Raw genomic sequence first — 19,106 nt, 5'->3', positions numbered from 1 at the left:
GCGTATCGCGGTTGGCGCAATTACCCTGTAGTGACCCCGTGGGTGTCCCATGATGCCCCAGCTTACCTGTTTCCATTCCACCACTAGTCAGTTTGTCAGATATAATGCACATAGTCCCCCTCTACGTGTGTTGGCTGCAGTTCGTGGTCCACGGCCTTGAACAACGCCGGTACCGCTCACCGATTTGCGCGATTAAAATCACCGCTTTTTTCTTCAACAAACGAAGCGAACTACGGTTCGCGCTCCAGACACTGTGCAGCACAGCTCTAGCCGCATAAGACAACTTACTCATCTTTCTCTCTTTCATGACTTTGTAACCTCACACCTTCTTATATCGCAACTGCAACAACGATCCCAAGCTCGTCCGGTAACGTACACACAAAGCCGTCCGCGGCGAGCGTTCTGGCCACCACATCCGAGACCTACACCAAAGACACAAGGACTCAAAGCCACCACACACTTCACCATGTTGTCCGTTCGCTCCAGTGTCGACAGCATCTACAGCCGACTCAGCGGCGAGAAACCTCTTCCAAAGCCGGCCTACCACTGCAACATGAACCCACAAGAGCAATCGCTTTGGGCCATCATCGTGAGTACCCTTCTACCATCTGCCTTGTGTTTAAAAGAACTTGTACTAATAATTTTTACGTAGGGTGAAGAGAAGTATGAATATACTCGTGACAAGAAAGGCAGAGTACACAAGCGCCGCCTCAACTACGTTCAACGCGCCCAGAAGCAGCGTCAGTTCTTCGAGTCTCGCGTCGGCCATGCCATCGTCGGCGACGAGTGGATGAGGATGAAGCTTCCCTCCCGAAAGTGCTAGTATATCGCTATGCACACGTGGCTGGTCACTGCCAGCATTATGACCGACACGTTTTGGTCTATTGTGTCGCGGAGTTAGTCGGATGGTTTTTGTTACTGGGTTTCGGTGTGGCTCAGGCGTGCTCCCGTCTGAAGTGAAGATCATAAACTTCTTTAAGCTACTATCTCTTTTGTACTGAGTTTGGGGGCGTCGGATTTGTGGCCTTTCGCATAGGATATACCCGGCATATGCATTCAGCGTGGAGTTTTTTTACGCTACTGAGATCAATACATTTTCTGATCACAATCTAGTTTTATGCCTTGACGACATTGAGAAGGTGAAATTAACTGCTAATGGAATGTTGGGAGTGGTACCTACGCAACTATAAGTCATGTTGGAGAACATGATAGTAGTGCAAGTAACATGCGGAAATCTTATACAGAGCCCTCAGAGTACTTGTCCATAATGAATGAATGATAGATGTCTTGCCTGGCATATGAGGTGGTGTAGAGCTGGAGGACGCCTAGCTGTCGGCCCAACGCCACTGGCCGTAGCTCGCTTCTGCCCATTGGCTGGTTCAGCCCTGGCGGCCGCTCAGCCTTCGCCGCGGGCTGTGACCTCACTCTCCCCAATTTCTTACCCAACACACCGAAAGCGAATCGCCATCTAATCGAGTCATAATGTTCTGGCCCTACCCATGAGGAAATACGCCTTGGAGAGTTACAACATCAACCCCACACTATGTCGGACGAGGAGGGTCTGTTAGTCATCGCCGCGAATGGCGACCTTGTCCTTGATGTCGCTCAGGAAGAGGGCAGGCAGCAATTCTCGTATCGCGTAGACTCCAAAACACTGCAGCAAAACTCGCGATATTTTGAGAACCTGCTGAGTGATCGCTTTCATGAAGGGCAGCAGTTGGCGAAAGCTTTAGAAGCACTCCAGTTGAACCAGAGTGCCCAAATCGCAGATGCTCCTGTCGATGTGCTTCCTCACATATCCATCGTTAATGTCGGTCGTGTAGCCGTCGCCAAAGCCTCTTCCATTCGAAACCTCATCGCAGACTTTCTCCGCGCAGTCCACGGTCTCGACCTTGCCGTAGCCAATCCTCCCGTGGCCAATCTCGCCAATCTCGCTGTCGTTGCCGACCGATTCGATGCTGTCGCGTGCCTGTCAAAGCATATACAGAGGAAGAAATACCTACAGTTGATCGATGCAAAATCGAGAGGCAAGCCGGTTCCAACGCAGACGGAAGAAAGAATACGGCAAAAGCTCTTTGTCGGTCTTCTCTTCGATCATCCGTCGTGGGTGACGCGATATTCAAAGCATCTGATCATGCGGGACTCAGTCCAGTGGCGGCCGGGAATAGAGGAGGACCATACAAAAGCGTTGTGGTGGGACATACCAGACGTCGAGGACGAGTTGATACAGCGACGAGAGTACATACTGGAGACTATCAACTCTCTACAGGCTCATTTTCTTAAGCTATACACGTCGGGAGAACGTCAATGCAAGCTCTGGTATGATACGTCGCTACAATGCGACTCTTTTCAACTAGGAGAGATGGTGCGCTTCTTTTCCAAAATCGACACTATACGGTTGCAAGGCAAAATCTACGACAATACAGAGCCGACGTACTATCTTGGGGACATTGATCGACTTCTATCATCACTTCGCCAGTGCTCCAACTACCAGGTCGACAGCAACCATGGACACTGCGGGCTGCGGTCACGAATACTCCCGCTCCTTGACCTCATACAAAACCAGCTCAGTCTCGATACAGGTATCTTGGATATCGGCATTTGCGCGGAATGCTGGTCCAACCATCGCAAGGAGTATGCCTGGCAACTAGCCAAGCGACCGGTGATGTGGGCACACCCAAAGTCTTTAACGGGTAATCGGACGCTTACCAACGCAGTCGTGCGTAAAAGTCACCAAAGGACGCCAAGTAGCTGCCTCAGTAGACATGTGGCGGTCAGGGACCTTTTCATGGCTGTGGAGCGCGACTGGACTGCGAGGGACGTTTATTGAGGAGACAATACACCATCAAGGCCGCTTTTGAGTCCTTTCAAGCCTCATAAAGACCTGAGCTCAAAATGCCCCCGTCAGTTATTGGTACGCTAGAGCAGATTACTAGGGCAGTTTCCGCCTTGCTACAACCGGTCGAAGTACCGCTTGATCTATTAGATGTCGTCGGCATCACATGGAAACAGTTCCCAGCTATTGAGGATAGTGGAGATATATTGCAAAGCTAGAGGACCGCGAGGTAGTGTCCGCCTTAGTAACACCAAGGAGTCAGAGAGGGAATGTTGATGTATTGAAGGTACTGCAACGAGAGGAAGACCAATCCACTTCTTCAACTCAGTGCCTATTGACCTCGCGAAAGATGTTCTTCGAGTGGAGTGGAGTGGTTCATGCATGTTTTAGTCTCTTGAGCGCATTACGCGTGATTCGTTCAAAGAACAATCGATGGTTGTGAGCCATGCCTGTGAGTGGATCTGCTTGTGGTGGCTGAGCAATCAGCAATTAACGCTACCTGCAACAGCTCGGCTGTGCATGCTTGCTTCTGCGTAGCACATGGCGTTTTTCGAATGCAGTTTACCCGAGGCACACCGACTAGCAGTAGACACACGTTTCAATCGCCTCTAATACCTTAATTCTCAAGGCCTCTGCTGAGGCGCACACGAGGCAGATTCAACGCTACTAAACGGTCTCCATACTGTAACGTTGCGATTGTTGTGAATAGTATATAGATTCATGAACCATGGGACAACTTTCCTCTTACACTAAGACAAGGGCATTGTGCTTGAACAAGCTTTCACCTGTCGTTACAGTTTACTCTCGAACTCTTTGACGTTTGCCCTTGCTCGAATGTCTGTCTCACTTTCCGCTGTTCAGTATTTTGACAACACCCAGTCTCTGAACTACACTACCTCGCCATACACCCAACACCGTACACTGTCCAGAAAGCCTGAAAATATGTATCAAAAGTTGAAGAAGACCTTTTCGACCCGCAAAGCTTCAAAGTCGAGCAACGACTATACCACACGGGATGCAGAAAATGCTGGACAGATGCTGGATAATACGCTTACAGCTACACCAGTCAGCAAGAGAAGTTCTGGATCCCGCAACAGTGGTCTTACACCACCCTCACGCACTAACCCGCTTGCCTCGGCGTCGCCTGCTACACGGAGGCCTAGTAAGTACTACAAATCCCACATCAGACGGACTTCACGAGTGTTTCCTTCAGACACTGACTTCATGCCAGACAGTTCAAGTATAAATCCCTTCAGTTCTAATCGTGAAGCCCCGCCGGCTTATACGCCAGGCCCAGCCCAGAACGTTCATGCAGCAAATTCAGCTCCAGCTATCGATCCCACGGACGATGATCCTTATGACTTCCTCCGAACCTTCGATACAGTCTTTCTAATTGACGACTCAGGGTCCATGGCTGGTCGTTCTTGGAAGGAGACTGGCAAGGCTCTTGAAATGATTGCACCGATTTGTACTCAGCGCGATGCTGATGGAATCGACATCTACTTCCTCAACCACCCAGACTCTAGTCTTTACAAGAACGTCACATCAGCGAGTACCATCATTGAGATCTTCCAGACTGTGCGTCCCAGCGGTGGTACACCAACCGGTCAGCGCTTGAATAAGATCTTGAAGTCATATATTCGGCGATTTGAAAAAGACCAGAGTATCAAGCCCATGAATGTTATTGTCATCACCGATGGTGTGCCATCTGATGACGTCGAATCCGTTATCGTCTCAGCCGCCTTGAAGCTCAATGCGACACCCGCAGAATTGTGGCAAGTGGGTATTCAGTTCTTCCAGGTTGGGAAGGAACCCGGTGCGCGAGATCATCTCAAGCAGCTTGATGATGACCTACCTGAACTGGTGCGCGAAGCGGGCGATGGGACTCGTAGAGATATGGTGGATACGGTGCCTTTCACTGGTGAAGGGGATACTGAGCTTACTGGCGCCGGAATACTGAAAGCAGTGTTAGTAATGCGCCTGCACAAACTGCATATGAAACATATACTGACTTTGTACACTCACATCTAGGCTCGGAGCCGTCAACAGGCGCTGGGATCGTAATTCCAAGGACTTACATCGTGCCTAGCCATGCATGGTTTGCTTCTACAAGTATTCATGGTGTGCCTTGCTGGTGGGCCATTCGGAGGGGTTGTCCAGATTAATCAATCTAATATGTCCAGAGATATAGGTTTTGACGTTGATTGGATGGTTTTATGCACCTGATGTAGGAGGTGGTGTTATCACGGGAGTTGGTGGTTCGATATCCTTTGCGGGTTGTTTCTGCATACGCATGATGATACCCCCTAGCCTGCATGATACGACGTTGCATGGAGCGGTTGGGCGGATATCTGCATTCGATTTTCCTGCTTTAGCCATAGGCGCTATATGGTCGTACCGGTGTTCTCGAGGGCTGGCTCTTATCTCTTCTCACACTACTCATACGTTCATCAATAGCCTCACTCTATAGATTCCAACCTCGTCCGCTGGACCAAAAGTCGTTATCTCGTGATGATCACAGGGTCCACCTACCAAAAAGCCTATACATGAACGATGTTCTCTGAGAACCGAGAGAGGGGTAGTCTCCATGCAGGTGTGCCTGGAGGCCTGAAGTCTGCCTGAGGATGCCTTACAAGGCAGACTCGCCTATATCTACCGGGACTGATCCTACGCTTCTGAAATCATACACGACGCCATAGGACACTAACGATGCCAAACCAGTGATACGGGTTGTCGTGGCTACCAATATATGTTATAGTATATGCTACTTGGTGCAGCTGGCTCCGTGGAAGGAGGGTGCAATATGCTTCTCCAGTGAAATCCATAACTAATGGAGTGCTTTCCCCTCTCTTGCTACAATTCAGTCAAATTTAAAATTGGATGCATATTCGGGATGTGTATGCAGCCCGCTTTATTAGTAACATGCATACACAGGATAGGCACCGAAACGCTACACTATTTACAACACGCCTCACGAACCGGCAAACGATTCTCAGCACTTTCGGTAAATCGATACAAAAGTAGACTCTAGCAATGCATAGCTCAAGTGGTACTGGGAAGTTGTGGATATACGAAGTCAAAGAAAAGATCTAGACAGTGGATTACAACATAATGGAAAACTGGTTGGCGAATAGCTGTTGCATTTAGGTCTACATCAAACTTAGCTTTACTCTAGGCATTGTATCTAGGTATCGTTAGTGAATTCGTACTCATGTCAGGAGTTCCGGTATTGCGACGGCCCCAGAGCTATTGAGCATCGTGCAGTGAAACATTGTTTGATTGGTCTCAGGACTTTCTGACTAAAAGAATGAACCATGTTCACGCTTGTCTACGTTAGAGGGCTACAGTATGCATGGAAGGTATTCTTAGTCGCTTGTTGCAGTGGGAATACAGGCTCTGTAGATGTTGATTGTGGAGATGTAGGTGATTAGAATGGCTAGACGAGTTGGTATCCTTCCAGTGCTTACACTAATTTATTAATCTTCCAAGCCGGATGTGGGTTGGCACCGAAGATCTTGTAGGATTTGAACATTTGAACATTTGAACCCCTCAGCCCGTGCCACCATCTTGCATGCCACGTCTCGTACCTAGGTAAAATTGATCAATTCTCCTCGAGTAGAACCCCATCCAAATCACTTTATAACTCCAGTTTTGCAGTTTCTTACCGCTATGAATGATTTCCACCACTTCCACTGGACGCCCCACTTGAGCATGCTGCCCATAGTAACGATGACAAGCGGCGGAGTCGAGTTACAAGGGGGCGAGATTGCCGAGCGTCAATACGACATAGCATGCGCATCATGTCGTTCGATCAAATTCATTGACCTTCCACGCAACAGTCTAGTCATGCCTAGTGAGGAAACAAAGCATTACACTAATGGCATTACGATGATGGTAATTCGTCAGAGCCTACCATATAAACCGGGCTGTGCTCTATGTAGCGTTTTGAGCCGTGCTCACCGTTACAGAGAAAATAGCTGGCTGCCTAAAGCTTTTAGTACAGTGCGAATACCTAAGGATCATCCATGGGAGCAACTGCTATGGCCTACCCAAGAGAAGGACTATCTTATGGGTACGATCATATTGCAAAGAAGCCCAAGTGTTTTCAGAGCTCAGCGGGTCCCGGAACGTTACGATCACTGTCGCGCAAAAGTCTGGGTCAAGAATTGTTTACAATACCATAAAAGCTGTCGCACTGGGAAACAGGTTCCGAATCGCATGCGACTGATGGATTGCTACGAGAAGAAGATTATCAAGGCTGAATCAAGCTCATGTTGGGTTGCATTAAGTTATGTTTGGGGCCCGGACGATGCTTCAGCGTCGACTAAACAGACGACTAATGTCGGTCGATACTCGTGGCCATCTTATATTCCCCGAACAGTAGCAGACGCTATGACCGTTACTATTGACCTTGGGTTTCGTTACTTGTGGTGTGATGCATATTGCATTGAGCAAAAAGACAATACGCATAAGGCTGACCAGATACGCAACATGGACAAAATTTATCGGTACGCAGAATTCACTATTGTCGCCACTGGTTCCAGTAAACACAGCGGTTTACCTGGAGTCAACTGTGCTCGTCAATCGGAATATAAAGTCTTCTCTATCGACGACAGAAACATTGTTTGTTCTGGTTTGTCACCAACGGATGCCTATACGATACTCCGAAACTCAGCATGGATGGAACGCGGTTGGACGTTCCAGGAAGGCCTGATGTCAAAAAGACTCCTTGTTTTCACCGATCAGGAGATGTCCTTTTACTGCGACACTGCGTCGTGGACAGAATCGATTGGTGGCGTTGAGCACATCAAAGATCCAAGTGGTGTCATATGGGACGATTGGAGCACGAAATTATCGCCTGTTTGTTCCGTCGATCGTACGTCGACTGCACCGCATCATGAAAGCATTTTTCATCGACATAAGAATTTCATGCGTTTAGCTGCACAATACACCAAACGTGAACTACGCTACCACTCCGACGCACTGAATGCTTTCTCTGGGGCGATTGAGTACGCTATATCCCTGTACGAGGTTTTTCTAAGAAATTACTGACTTTGTATACCTACGTTTAGGTACTTGTCGGAAATACAGCCCTCACTCTACCATATCGCTGGCCTACCATACTTTCCAGGAACAATGGAAGATGATGGCCTCAAGGAAAAGTACTTTTTTCGTTCATTGGGGTGGGTATTGTTCTTGCCCAGCACTTGTAAGCGAAGGCAAGGATTCCCATCCTGGTCTTGGACGGGCTGGATAGGTGAAATGGTCAGCCCATTCGATCTTCCAGACAATTTCACACCGCTCGCACGGAACGTATATCTGGGCTCGGAGAGCGTGTCTGCAAATACACACTCAATTCATGAAGACCTCTCCCGAGCGTTTCTCGACACTGTATCCGTCATTCACTTTGACGCTGATTTAGTGACCTTACACGATTTGCCTGGGTTCAATGAGCCCATGTTTGAAACCACCGCGTGGGACATGGGCAAGGCTCAAAAAGCGAAAAAGATGTTTCCAGGCGTGTCATCTTTTGAGCGAAGAGAGGTATATACGAACATGATTCAGGGACTCTGGTCTTTCCTACTGCTTGGCTGCTTCTCTCACAATGGGCACAACAAAGGATTACTCGTGGCCGTGGAGTGGAAGGACTTGGTCACGGCGGAAAGGGTAGGGTGTTTTCAAATTGACGACCTTGGATTTAATATCTCCGGAAAACTAAGAACAAAAAGGGTGAGACTTATCTAAGTAAAGGTGTACAGAACTTGTTGGGCACTTGCAAGCACTACGTGGTCTTTTCTCAATAACGGATTGAAGTACAGCTGAATGTTATCGAAAGAAGCTGCACCATGACACAGGTCCGCTCATACATAAAGATCCTGTTTGTTTGTGTCTTGTACAAGATTGAGCGATGTGGTGCAGGGATGGCGTAGGCGGGATCTGCGCGTCGATGACGTTTTGGCTTCCCAGTAGCTTGGCCAACCCCAATTACAACATTTCTGGGCATGTCGACCCAGAAAGAGGGGAAAAGCACCGAAGCTGCCATCCCTTACTTCACCAATCTCGTGTGGACTATTTACCGTATCAAAATCGCCCTGCTCACCTCGGGCTCGTCGTCGGACATGGCCAAATCAAAGGCGCTGCAGAGCAACCTGGACGTCGACTACGTGATTAGCTATCGCTTTGCGAAGACTGGTATGTGTGCCAATGCGGGGTCTAGAATTGATATGCTGATAGGCGCGTAGACAAGACGAAGGCGATTGCGCAGTTTGAGAAGCTCTGCGAGGCTCTGGCCAACGTTGGGCTGCAGACAGAGGTCCGCAATGGAGAATCGCACTCGATACTCCTCTTCGTGAGAGTAGCTTCAGACGAGCACTTGTTTGGTGAAGTATACAGGTCCAGGTACGCAACGCTTCATACCGCCTACAAAGTCGGTTCCTAATTACGCACAGAGTCCGCGACTGGATCCACGGCGTTCGAACGGCTGCCCCCGAGAAAGTTACCCGCGAATCGCTCGAAGCCGAGCCCCTCTACGAGGCCGAGAGACTGCGCATAATATACCAGCTCATCACAAACCCTCCGTCCGAAGGTGGAGCTGGCATAACACCCAAGGAGGGAGAATGGGAGAACGTCGAGTCGATCTTTGCGCTGCACGACCATGCTTACAACAAGGACTGGATTAAGAAGTGGACCTCGCAGTACTTCCTGACGACGGAAGATTTGGACGATATCAGGAACCGACTGGGAGAGAAGGTAAGCTTTCACAATACTGTCTCGTGCGCATGTAAGCTAACACGGCCAGATTGCCTTCTATTTCGCCTTTACACAGTCCTACTTTACCTTCCTCATCCCCGCTGCCGGCTTCGGTTTCTTCTCATGGCTCTTCCTCGGCTCCTTCTCGCCTATCTACGGTCTTGCGAGCGCCCTGTGGTGCACCGTCTTCACCGAATACTGGAAACAACAGGAGGTTGACCTGGGCGTTCGCTGGGGCGTCAAGGGTGTCTCGAAAATCGATGTTAGGAAGAAGGACTTTGAACCTGAAAAGACCATCACCGATCCCGTCACTGGCGAACAAGTCGGATTCTTCCCGGCATCCAAGCGCTTCCAGCGGCAGTTATTGCAGATCCCCTTCGCCATCATTGCAGCCTGTTCGCTTGGAGCTGTCATTGCGACCTGCTTTGGCATAGAGGTCTTCATCTCTGAAGTCTACAACGGACCGCTGAAGAGTCTTCTTGTGAGTGTTGACTCTGACCCGCAGCATACGGCTTGGCTAACCTCACCAGGTCTTCATCCCCACTGGCATTCTCACAACTGTTAATCCCGTCCTCAATACCCTCCTAACGCAGGCCGCTACGCGTTTGACCCAATTCGAGAACTATGAGACGTCGCAGGCGTATGAGAAGGCATTGACTCAGAAGATCTTCGTCATGAACTTCATCATGTCCTACCTGGGAATCTTCCTGACTGCCTTCGTTTATGTACCCTTTGGCAAGATCATTGTACCTTACCTTGACGTCTTCAACGTTGCCGTCCGACCCTTTGCTGAAGACGAGAAGCAACTACACCTCAACTCGACGAGCTCCAGCTGGAGCATCAACCCCGACCGCCTCCGCAAGCAAGTCATATACTTCACAGTCACCGCCCAAGTCGTCAACCTTGGCATGGAGCTTATCGTTCCATACCTCAAGCGTCGTGGCCTTGCCAAGTACAAGGAGATGCAGTCTGATAGGGCTGCGAGGAATGGTGGTTCCGCACCGGCTACCGTTGAGAATGACCCAGCTGAGGACGCTGCCTTCCTTGACCGCGTCCGCAAGGAAGCCGAACTCGATGTTTACGATGTCACCGCCGATCTTCGTGAGATGGTCGTGCAATTCGGGTACTTATCACTCTTCTCCGTGGTTTGGCCACTTACTGCTGTATCCTTCTTGATCAACGACTGGATTGAGCTTCGCGCCGATGCTATGAAGATCTGTGTTGAGATGCGACGACCCACTCCATGGCGCGCGGATACTATTGGCCCTTGGCTCGACTCCCTCTCCTTCCTTACCTGGATGGGCAGCCTCACTACATCCGCTCTTGTCTACATGTTCTGGAATGACCGCACTGGTCCTAGCGGCAATCCTTCCAACATTCAGCTCTGGGCCCTCCTCCTGGCTGTCTTCTTTTCCGAACACCTCTTCATCCTCTTCCGCTGGGGGGTTCGCATCGTGCTGTCCAAACTCGATTCTCCCGGCCTACAGAAGGAACGCCGTGAACGCTTCCTGGTACGCAAGCAATACTTCGAGGAGAATCTTAGCCAGCTGCAGAATATTCCCAGGTTGAGTGAGAAGGGTGGCGAGATTACTAGGAAGAGTCTCGAAGAAGAAGCTAGGCAGGGTAGTCTTAGGGATACTACTCCCGAGATTAGGTTCTGGCAGCGCCAGAGGAGCTGGAGGGAGAGCGCGGCGGTTGCTAAAGATCTCATCAGCAGGGCGCAGAATGAGACTATTATGGAGACGAAGAAGGAATTGTAGAGGATGAGGGTAGCCTGATTGTCATGTACAGCCCGAACCGTGGGTGATGGGAGTGACGATGGTGGATATCCTTCAAGGCTTTTATTGTGTTGACTTGAGCATTGTTAGCCTGGCGTTGTCTGGAGTACTCCTACTTTGAAATGCTACTAGTCAATGACAATTTACATAAATGACTGGCAACCATATTGTACATGTTGCAATGCAAACTTCGGCCCTTAATCTTGTGCCTACGCTGGAGCTATTCCTTGAAATCGCTTCTGGCCAAACATACAAACAGGCTAATCTTTCTTCCTCAAGCGCATGCATAAAGCCTGCTACTCAATGAGAAAAGACGTCCCGTTGCTGGCGACATTTCTGAAGAGGGGACTGACGTCGAAACTCGCAATGCGACGTCCTTCGATCAGACCAGGCTTCGGATTCGGCGTTACAAGAGCAGGAGTTTGTGCTAGATCGAGTTGTCCGCGTTCAGCGTATCATTAGTATCATCTAGGTGCTCCTAGGAGCGAGCAAACAGAACAGCGAAAAAAAAGAACAGATTTATCATGGAAAATCTACAGTACAAAGAAACAGGGGGGTTATGGAAGACGTATAGAGACTGTACATCTCGTGTCGTTCGATGAATTAAAGACCAGACAGAAGACAACATCGGTGGCGGGGAGGACTCGTGTCGCCGCGTCGAGATCTGTGGGATCAACATGGTGTGTGCGAGGCCTGTTCCGGTCGATGAGGCGTCCGTCCGGATAATGTACGTAAATAGTTGCCAAACGCCTATAGCGCCGTAGATTACCTTGGGTATCGTGCGAGGGTTGAGACTTTCATGCCGCCCTAATCTGTTCGCATGGTGAGTAGACCCTGCCGAAGCATTCGTACTCGCCTACCCATAATGACGCCTTACGCCACACGCTTCTGACACTTGGGATTCCCGCTGGCCCGTTAAGCTGCAATCATCGTTCCGTTCAGCTGCGCCTGGATCGTTTTCCACATAGCTTGTGCCCATTCATCATTCCATGTTTGGGCGTCATCGATGTCCTTGTCAAGAAGTGTCCTGGTTTGATTCCGGCTGGAGAGGAAGTAAGTTCAGTCCGAAAAGGTTCATGAGTCCAAAAGAGCTCATGAGGACAAAAACTTCATCCCTGCAGCGTACGCACGAAAAAGTATGTAGCACCCACTTCAAATCCAGTATAACGCGACTCACTTGAGCTTTCTCATGTGGTCTCGCTGCTTTGTGTACGTCTCGTAGTTACCGCCAAAGACACATTCGAGGATACTGGGTCCAATGTTTTGTCCTGAGCGAGCGGCCTGCATGCGGTCTTGAAGGGTGCGGTACGCCTCTCTGAAGCAATCAAATGCAAGCTGGACCTTGTGTGATCCACCAGAGATGTTGTTCTCGGGACGGTTAGGGTCCTGGATGGAAAGACCGTCATACCTCTCTGGACGACCATCAATGCCGTAGTTAGTCTGCGATTGTCAGCCGTGCGAACCTATATCAACCAAGTTTGATATCGACATGTGAATGCTTACCTTTTCAATTATCGCTGGTGGGTGCATCTGGATGCGTTTCCGGGACAGATCGAAATCGCCGTAGTACTTCAGAAATCCTAGAAAGCATTCTCCGAGGTTGTCCGGTTTGGGGGAATGCTGAATATAGCTGACGATCATGCAGATGATACTGTACCCTCCGATCCCTCCAGTGTGGACTTCGTTCAGTCCATGCATAACAAGGAACTGCTTCATGAGTGCTACCATATATATCATGTCAGGGTACTGTTGCTTCCACTGTGCAAATGTGGCTTGCGCTTGCACTCCGCTCAAATTTTCGAAAGAGATGTCAACTTGAAGCCCCGTGAGAGCGTCTTCGAACTTGATGATGGGGACGCGCGCAGGGATGACCTGGGCGTGACCGTTGGCTGCCAATTTCGTGTCTTTGAGCCTCCTAGCTGCCTTGTAGAGCAGGCTCTTGTTGGCGTTCCTCGCGGACATGTCCACAACAGCTTCTCCACCGTTGTAGTGTCTATCGGAGACATATACCAAATCCATATCAGCCGTGGGCAAGTAGAGACCTGCAGGGAAAGAGCCAAAGCACAGGATACGTCCGTTCTCCTGAGGAAACCTGCGTTGGCCCATGGCGCTGTTGACACGATTGACCAGCCTATTACGCTGTTCGTGCTCGAAGGGCTTGGGTGCGACGAAGTCGTAGAAGTCGAGGATCTCGTTGTGAAGCCTAGCATTGCATTAGTACAAAAATCGCATTACGAAGCCTAGAGGTTCTCGTGCAAGGTTCCAGGATATACTGGCATCGCAAACCTCTACGAGAAATCTAGCCGCAGGTATACAAAGAACTTACCACTTCTCAGGTTCGCTAGCAAGATGTGCGTAAGGGTCGGGTGAGGGGAGCCATGGCGTTGGATTGATGTTGGGGACGGGCAACCATTCTTGAACTACACCGCTCAAGCTGGCCTTACGCTTGTTGTTAGCCCTCGCAGGACGAGGTGCTCGATGTTCGGCTAGAGCAGCTTGTTGCCTATCAACAATGCTGTCAATGTGTGCAATTTCGCTCAAGGAGCCTTGAACGGTGTTGGGGCCATCGTCGTCGTCGTCACCAAACGAGATGAAGTCGTCGTTGGCAGCAACAGAGTTGTGTCCGGCTGTCTTCTCTGCCTCTTGGTTCTTCGCTTTCCGAATCAACTTGACAAAGTCGGTTCTTTTGCCTGTGGTCTCATCGGGAGGCGGCAAGGCAGTGTACGGGTCCGGGTTAGACCACTTAGGAACAGAGTCGCCATCAGCACGCTTGGCTTGCGTCCGGGCTGCCTTGGGCTCCCGCGTGTCGCCTTCGCGATCTTCATCGGCGGAGTCGGCGCTCTCTACTTGCATATCTGCTTCTTCGTCATCGGACAGGTCGTCCGGGTTGTGGAACCGGTTGGGGCCGTCTGCGACACCCAGTGCACGCTCAGGACTACCCTCGTCTTGGTGCTTAAGAAGAGCGCGCTCATGAGGGGCAGCCTTCTTGAAACCGCCCCGACGGTAACCATTCGCGTTGTTCCTACCGTCTGCACGAGAAGAGCCTCGCGAGGCCCCACCACGGCCGCGCCTTCTTGATGATGCAGAACCGGCAGGGCCACGCGGCACGTTGGAGTCTCCAGCAGGCGGAAAGCGGGGAGCAGGATGGCTAGACTCGAAAGTGAATTGAGACTGGTTGCTGTTGCGCGCGCCGCCTGGTCGATAGCTGTCGCGATCATTACCAGTAAACGTCATGCGGTCTACGAGTGGTGGCGGGCGCCGCGCTGGGCGATACGAGTCTCCCATGTTGAGTCGCGTTTGCAGTAAGGTGGGGTGTCGCGCGCAATTGATTACTTCGTTTGTTGTGGGCGGATGTTCGATAGCGGTGTGTTGCGGATGGACAAAGGTCTTTGGGCGCGAAAGATTTGTCGAGACAGAATGCGAGTAAGCCAAGACTCTAGCGCGGCCCCGTGGTTTTGTGGGGTGAGCGCGACCCAACCCCCGTGTTCACTCCAACTTGCCTTCAACTGGTCGGTGCGTGAAGTGAGTTGAACAAAGTTTCCAGTAATGTTTCTGGTGCACAAACGCCTTTCACTTCTCCACTGCTACATGGAATATACACAAAGTCCCTTAACTAACTAGCCTGAAGTCTGTGAAACCATAAGACTGCATTTGAGCCGCAAACGAATCCCATGCCTTGAGCATGCAATTGACGTATCATACACTCAAACACTCATACAGGCTCTGATGTCCGATAGGTTTCTGCTAAAACAAAAAAAAAGGCTAGTCGTTGCGGAATGGAAATGGGTTTCAATTGTACTCGGTGGTAATCTTCTATTGATCGCTACGACGTAGCTGCGTTGATAGTACAGTATAGGAACACTGGGGAAGAAATAGAATACACAAGAGAGTGGAGAGACCGAAGCATACTCATGCTAATCTGACCACACTCTCAACCTCGAAGCGCCATCGCTTACTGTATCCATAGAACATGCAAAGCTCAAACGCTATGCCCAACGCCCCAAATGCAACATATTATTCCTTCGTCACTCCATGTAGTTCGTCAAGGTAGTCCGACCAGTAGATTCCGTCCTCGATATGGGCTGGTCGAGAAGAACTGCGGCCAAGTCTCAAGTAAGCTCACTCCTCTTTTGTGAACTTTGGCTTGAACCCTTCTCTTAATTCCTTTTCCCGCTCCGCCACCCGTTGATGTCCTTGCACCTCCCTCTCAATCCTCTCTCGTGCCCTCAATATCTTGCTCTGCAGATAGAAACTTCCGCCCTTCTTCGGATCGTTCAGATCAAATAGCCTCTTGAATCGCTCTGTGACAGCCTCTATTTCGATGTTACCCATCTTTCCGGGACCCACGTTGAGGATTTGGCAGGCTTCGTCCATGGTGATATTGGAGGACGAGAAGGCGCCACCGCTGCCTCCACCATTTTGACTGGCGGCTGCGTATTTCTGTGAAGCGGCGGCCTGACGGTACGACTCGGAGACGGCACGGCCTATTATTCGAGCGCCGGAGAAGACGACTTGTGTTATTATACGGTGGGCCTATGGGTGTTAGTCGAGGATGGTGTGACAAGGGCCAGGAACATACCATTGTAAGAAGAGAAGAGTTGAGGAGCAAGTACACGATCTCCGGTTGCAACAGAAAGTTATGTGGGAGTCACTCCTGCCTGTCTTGGGTGGGTGGGCGTTGTTGTCGATGAGGGCATCCCCAAAAATTCTGGGTCGCCTTCCGCGCTTTCGGCCTTCCTCCGCAGCCTGCACGTGATCATCACGCCGGTAACCTCGACCAATCACGTCACGATCGCAAACCGCGATCTCCGCAACCATCTTTGTGCACTTGACAGTGGCTGTGGCCATGCAATACGATTAAAACATAGGAGTAAGAGTGATGCATCCCTTGCACGCGCTTTCCAGTCGTGTTCTTCTGGAGATTGTCGCCGGATGGGCTACCATGAGGCTTCCGCAAGTCGCCCTCGGACTAAGACATTCACATGCTCAAAGATCCCCGCATCATTTCCGGCGGCAGCATCATGTGCGACCTTGCATGACACTTCTTGACTTCTCTCGGGCTCTAGGTTTGCATTGTTAATAGCCACCCTTCCTATATAATCACCGAGCGTGGCTTGACAAGAGCACAGCACTCAGCCTCATCTGCGCAGCCAGGCGATGACGCACATCTCCATGCATGGCAGCACTAGGTTGGTAACTTCCAAGCTCACAACAACATTCATGTAAATCGGGTCGCGCCAACAACATGCTTATATCCACCTAGATACACCCTGGATAGTGCACATGTCCACCCCTTCCAAGTCCAACAACGATGCGTCGTCCCCGCAGCCGACCGGTGATCCAACGCCCACCTATGCGTCTTTCTCGCCCGCCAACCTAGGCCAGACGACACCACAAACAAAACTGCGATCGGCCATACTTGTACACCAGAAATCCCCGCTACTCGCTGCCACTCCACCGCAGATTACTCGCGTGCTCGCATATTCGCACCCCTTCATACTACCTCTGAACAAGTTTGCTGGGCTGGTAACATGGACAACCGGAGATTCATGGGAGAGCTTTCTCCTAGTCGCAAGCTTTTGGGCGGTCGTCATGTACGGTGATGCCGTGACGAGATATGCAGGGCCTATCATAGTAGTATCTGGCCTGATACTGGGCATGTACACCCGAAGATACTCCCCACTGTCATCGACGGGGTGGACAGGGGAGAAGGGACAGAAGGCGCACAAGCGGGTCGAGTCAGACACCAACATCAAGCACCACAAGAGCCTGGAAGAGATTGTGGATAGTCTAAAGCTCTTCACTTCACGCTGCAACATCCTACTGGATCCCTTTTTGCGCCTTACAGACTTCCTCTCTACACAGAGGACTGCGACCTCGGCTACTACACGGCCAGCACTCACCGTACTATTCATTCGAATTCTTTTCGTATTGCCGCTGTGGATAGCACTCACTTTACCGCCATTCTATATCCTGACTACGAAGCGAGTCGTACTGGCGGTAGGCACAGTAATACTAAGTTGGCATTCACGACCTGCTCGTGTAACCCGCACCCTACTGTGGAGATCGAGGACAGTACGACGTACCTGCGCCTTCATCACTGGGTTGGACTTTGGCGAGATTGTATCGGTAGACAGGAAGGGTGCGCCTCCTCTGCCACCTCGAAAGAAGAGCACGCAGGAGGTCGCGGCTTCACTGGCGGCTAAGCGTCGGCCCGAGTCTACAGGGGTACGCTTCACGTTTTCCATCTATGAGAACCAGCGAAGGTGGCTAGGCATTGGATGGACATCCTCTATGCTTGCTTACGAGCGAGCGTCCTGGACGGATGAGCACTTGAACCCTGTTCCACCAAAAGACCAGTTCGAATTGCCTGAAGTTGAAGGGGGTCAGTCAAGATGGCGGTGGGTGCAAGGCAGTGAGTGGAAGGTCGAAGGTGGAGAGAAAGATAGTAAGACTGAGAAAGGGGCCTCCAAGGAGGAGTCGGCGTGGATATATTACGACAACAAGGTGCGTTTAGGAACCCCCTCTAATATTATATTGATGCTAACTCAAATAGTGGAGAGACGGACGAAGAGGCCAAGATGGCTGGGGACGTTACACGCGGCGCCGGAAATGGTATCGCGATGCTGAGCTCGTGGAATCCACCTCATCCACGGATACCACTCCCATGCCCACTCCTAAACCCGGGCCAATCGACACTTCCGGAGACCTTGACCCTAACCATCTCACAAAGCTTTCCTCCAGTCTCAGTGTAGCATCTAGCACCGATCCTACGCTAGTAGAAGGTGACGGAGGCGAGTATGCCGCGTCGATAGCGTCTGATACAGATGCAGCGAGCACGAAGAGCAAAAGGAGCTGGTTCAAAAAGAGGCGAAGCAAGAGCACAAGCGGTAGTGTCAGCGGTGTTACAGTCGTCAGCGACACGGGTACAACCGGTACACGTAGAAGTGATGAGGATGATGTGCAAAGTCCTCTTGACCGCATGGCCAGGGATGAGGAGTGGAGACTTGGGGATGACATTCGTCAACATCTTGATATTTGAAGTAGCTGAGCGTTTGGAGCACCATTGCCATTATACATGTATTATTTGACCCCCTGCCTGATACGGTCGCGCCCTGTCTCTCTTTGGTGAGCTTTCGCATACTGATTCAAACGATCTTTGAAATGATTGAAATAATCATCTGGAAGATTCGAGTGATCGTCTTGGGTCAACGGATTGCTATAGTATCAGTGTCTTCTCTGTTGCCTCTCTGTGAACATCTGTGCTACAACAATATCAATGCCTTTAGTTTGGTGATTCTGCCAATATATCAAGCAGATTCATGCAAAGTTCCACAACAAAGTACAAAGACCAAGTTTTCAAGTGAATGTCCATTGATTCATAGTCATATCTCATCTGATACTTCCAGCAGTCGTAACCCTAAGATTGGCAGTTCACCCCAGCTTCCAGCAATGCTATTGTTCCATGTCCAAATCGCTCAATGGATGTGTTGTTGTTGAAAGAGATTCGAGGTTCAGGGTAGTTTGACGCTTAGTGCTGTTCCCCAATCGTTAGTGCCAATTTAAAGCAGACAGATAGAGGCACTGCATCAGTGCATCGTAGGATGTACTTACGGAGCAAGATCCGCATCCACAGCTGGAGCAGTCACCAGCGCAGTTGCAGGTAGAGCAGTTGCTGTTCAGCTGTTAGCCTGTGCCCCTTCCATCTTCCAAGTAAAGTGTCCATCACGGTGCTGGCGCTA

At 50.4% G+C, this 19,106-nt stretch overlaps 7 protein-coding genes across 7 annotated transcripts; 5 read left to right on the top strand and 2 right to left on the bottom strand.

The window, feature by feature from the left end:
- Window positions 1-466: 466 nt before the first annotated feature.
- Window positions 467-823, top strand: ALTATR162_LOCUS1719 (uncharacterized protein; the record flags this gene model as incomplete). Its single annotated transcript, XM_043309317.1, has 2 exons — window positions 467-589; window positions 653-823. 2 exons carry the CDS (start codon window positions 467-469, stop codon window positions 821-823), a joined length of 294 nt encoding a protein of 97 aa, XP_043165252.1.
- A 720-nt stretch (window positions 824-1,543) lies between these two features.
- Window positions 1,544-2,830, top strand: ALTATR162_LOCUS1718 (uncharacterized protein; the record flags this gene model as incomplete). Its single annotated transcript, XM_043309316.1, has 1 exon — window positions 1,544-2,830. One exon carries the CDS (start codon window positions 1,544-1,546, stop codon window positions 2,828-2,830), a length of 1,287 nt encoding a protein of 428 aa, XP_043165251.1.
- Window positions 2,831-3,778: 948 nt separating this feature from the next.
- On the top strand, window positions 3,779-4,925 carry ALTATR162_LOCUS1717 (uncharacterized protein; the record flags this gene model as incomplete). Its single annotated transcript, XM_043309315.1, has 3 exons — window positions 3,779-3,998; window positions 4,068-4,803; window positions 4,868-4,925. 3 exons carry the CDS (start codon window positions 3,779-3,781, stop codon window positions 4,923-4,925), a joined length of 1,014 nt encoding a protein of 337 aa, XP_043165250.1.
- Window positions 4,926-8,838: 3,913 nt separating this feature from the next.
- ALTATR162_LOCUS1716 (uncharacterized protein) lies at window positions 8,839-11,346 on the top strand (the record flags this gene model as incomplete). Its single annotated transcript, XM_043309314.1, has 5 exons — window positions 8,839-9,028; window positions 9,079-9,235; window positions 9,286-9,586; window positions 9,636-10,067; window positions 10,117-11,346. The coding sequence occupies 5 exons, from the start codon at window positions 8,839-8,841 to the stop codon at window positions 11,344-11,346; spliced, it is 2,310 nt and encodes a 769-aa protein (XP_043165249.1).
- Window positions 11,347-12,279: 933 nt separating this feature from the next.
- Window positions 12,280-14,649, bottom strand: ALTATR162_LOCUS1715 (uncharacterized protein; the record flags this gene model as incomplete). Its single annotated transcript, XM_043309313.1, has 4 exons — window positions 12,280-12,406; window positions 12,542-12,804; window positions 12,868-13,567; window positions 13,691-14,649. The coding sequence occupies 4 exons, from the start codon at window positions 14,647-14,649 to the stop codon at window positions 12,280-12,282; spliced, it is 2,049 nt and encodes a 682-aa protein (XP_043165248.1).
- Window positions 14,650-15,483: 834 nt separating this feature from the next.
- Window positions 15,484-15,946, bottom strand: ALTATR162_LOCUS1714 (uncharacterized protein; the record flags this gene model as incomplete). The annotated part of the gene is made up of 2 exons (XM_043309312.1): window positions 15,484-15,897; window positions 15,944-15,946. 2 exons carry the CDS (start codon window positions 15,944-15,946, stop codon window positions 15,484-15,486), a joined length of 417 nt encoding a protein of 138 aa, XP_043165247.1.
- Window positions 15,947-16,647: 701 nt separating this feature from the next.
- Window positions 16,648-18,406, top strand: ALTATR162_LOCUS1713 (uncharacterized protein; the record flags this gene model as incomplete). Its single annotated transcript, XM_043309311.1, has 2 exons — window positions 16,648-17,871; window positions 17,921-18,406. The coding sequence occupies 2 exons, from the start codon at window positions 16,648-16,650 to the stop codon at window positions 18,404-18,406; spliced, it is 1,710 nt and encodes a 569-aa protein (XP_043165246.1).
- Between the last annotated feature and the right edge of the window lie 700 nt (window positions 18,407-19,106).

The sequence above is a fragment of the Alternaria atra genome (genome assembly GCF_907166805.1).
Source record: "Alternaria atra isolate CS162 genome assembly, contig: 21, whole genome shotgun sequence".
NCBI lineage: Eukaryota > Fungi > Ascomycota > Dothideomycetes > Pleosporales > Pleosporaceae > Alternaria > Alternaria atra.
Note: the sequence above shows the minus strand (reverse complement) of the source record. Positions and strands in the feature narration are given on the sequence as shown.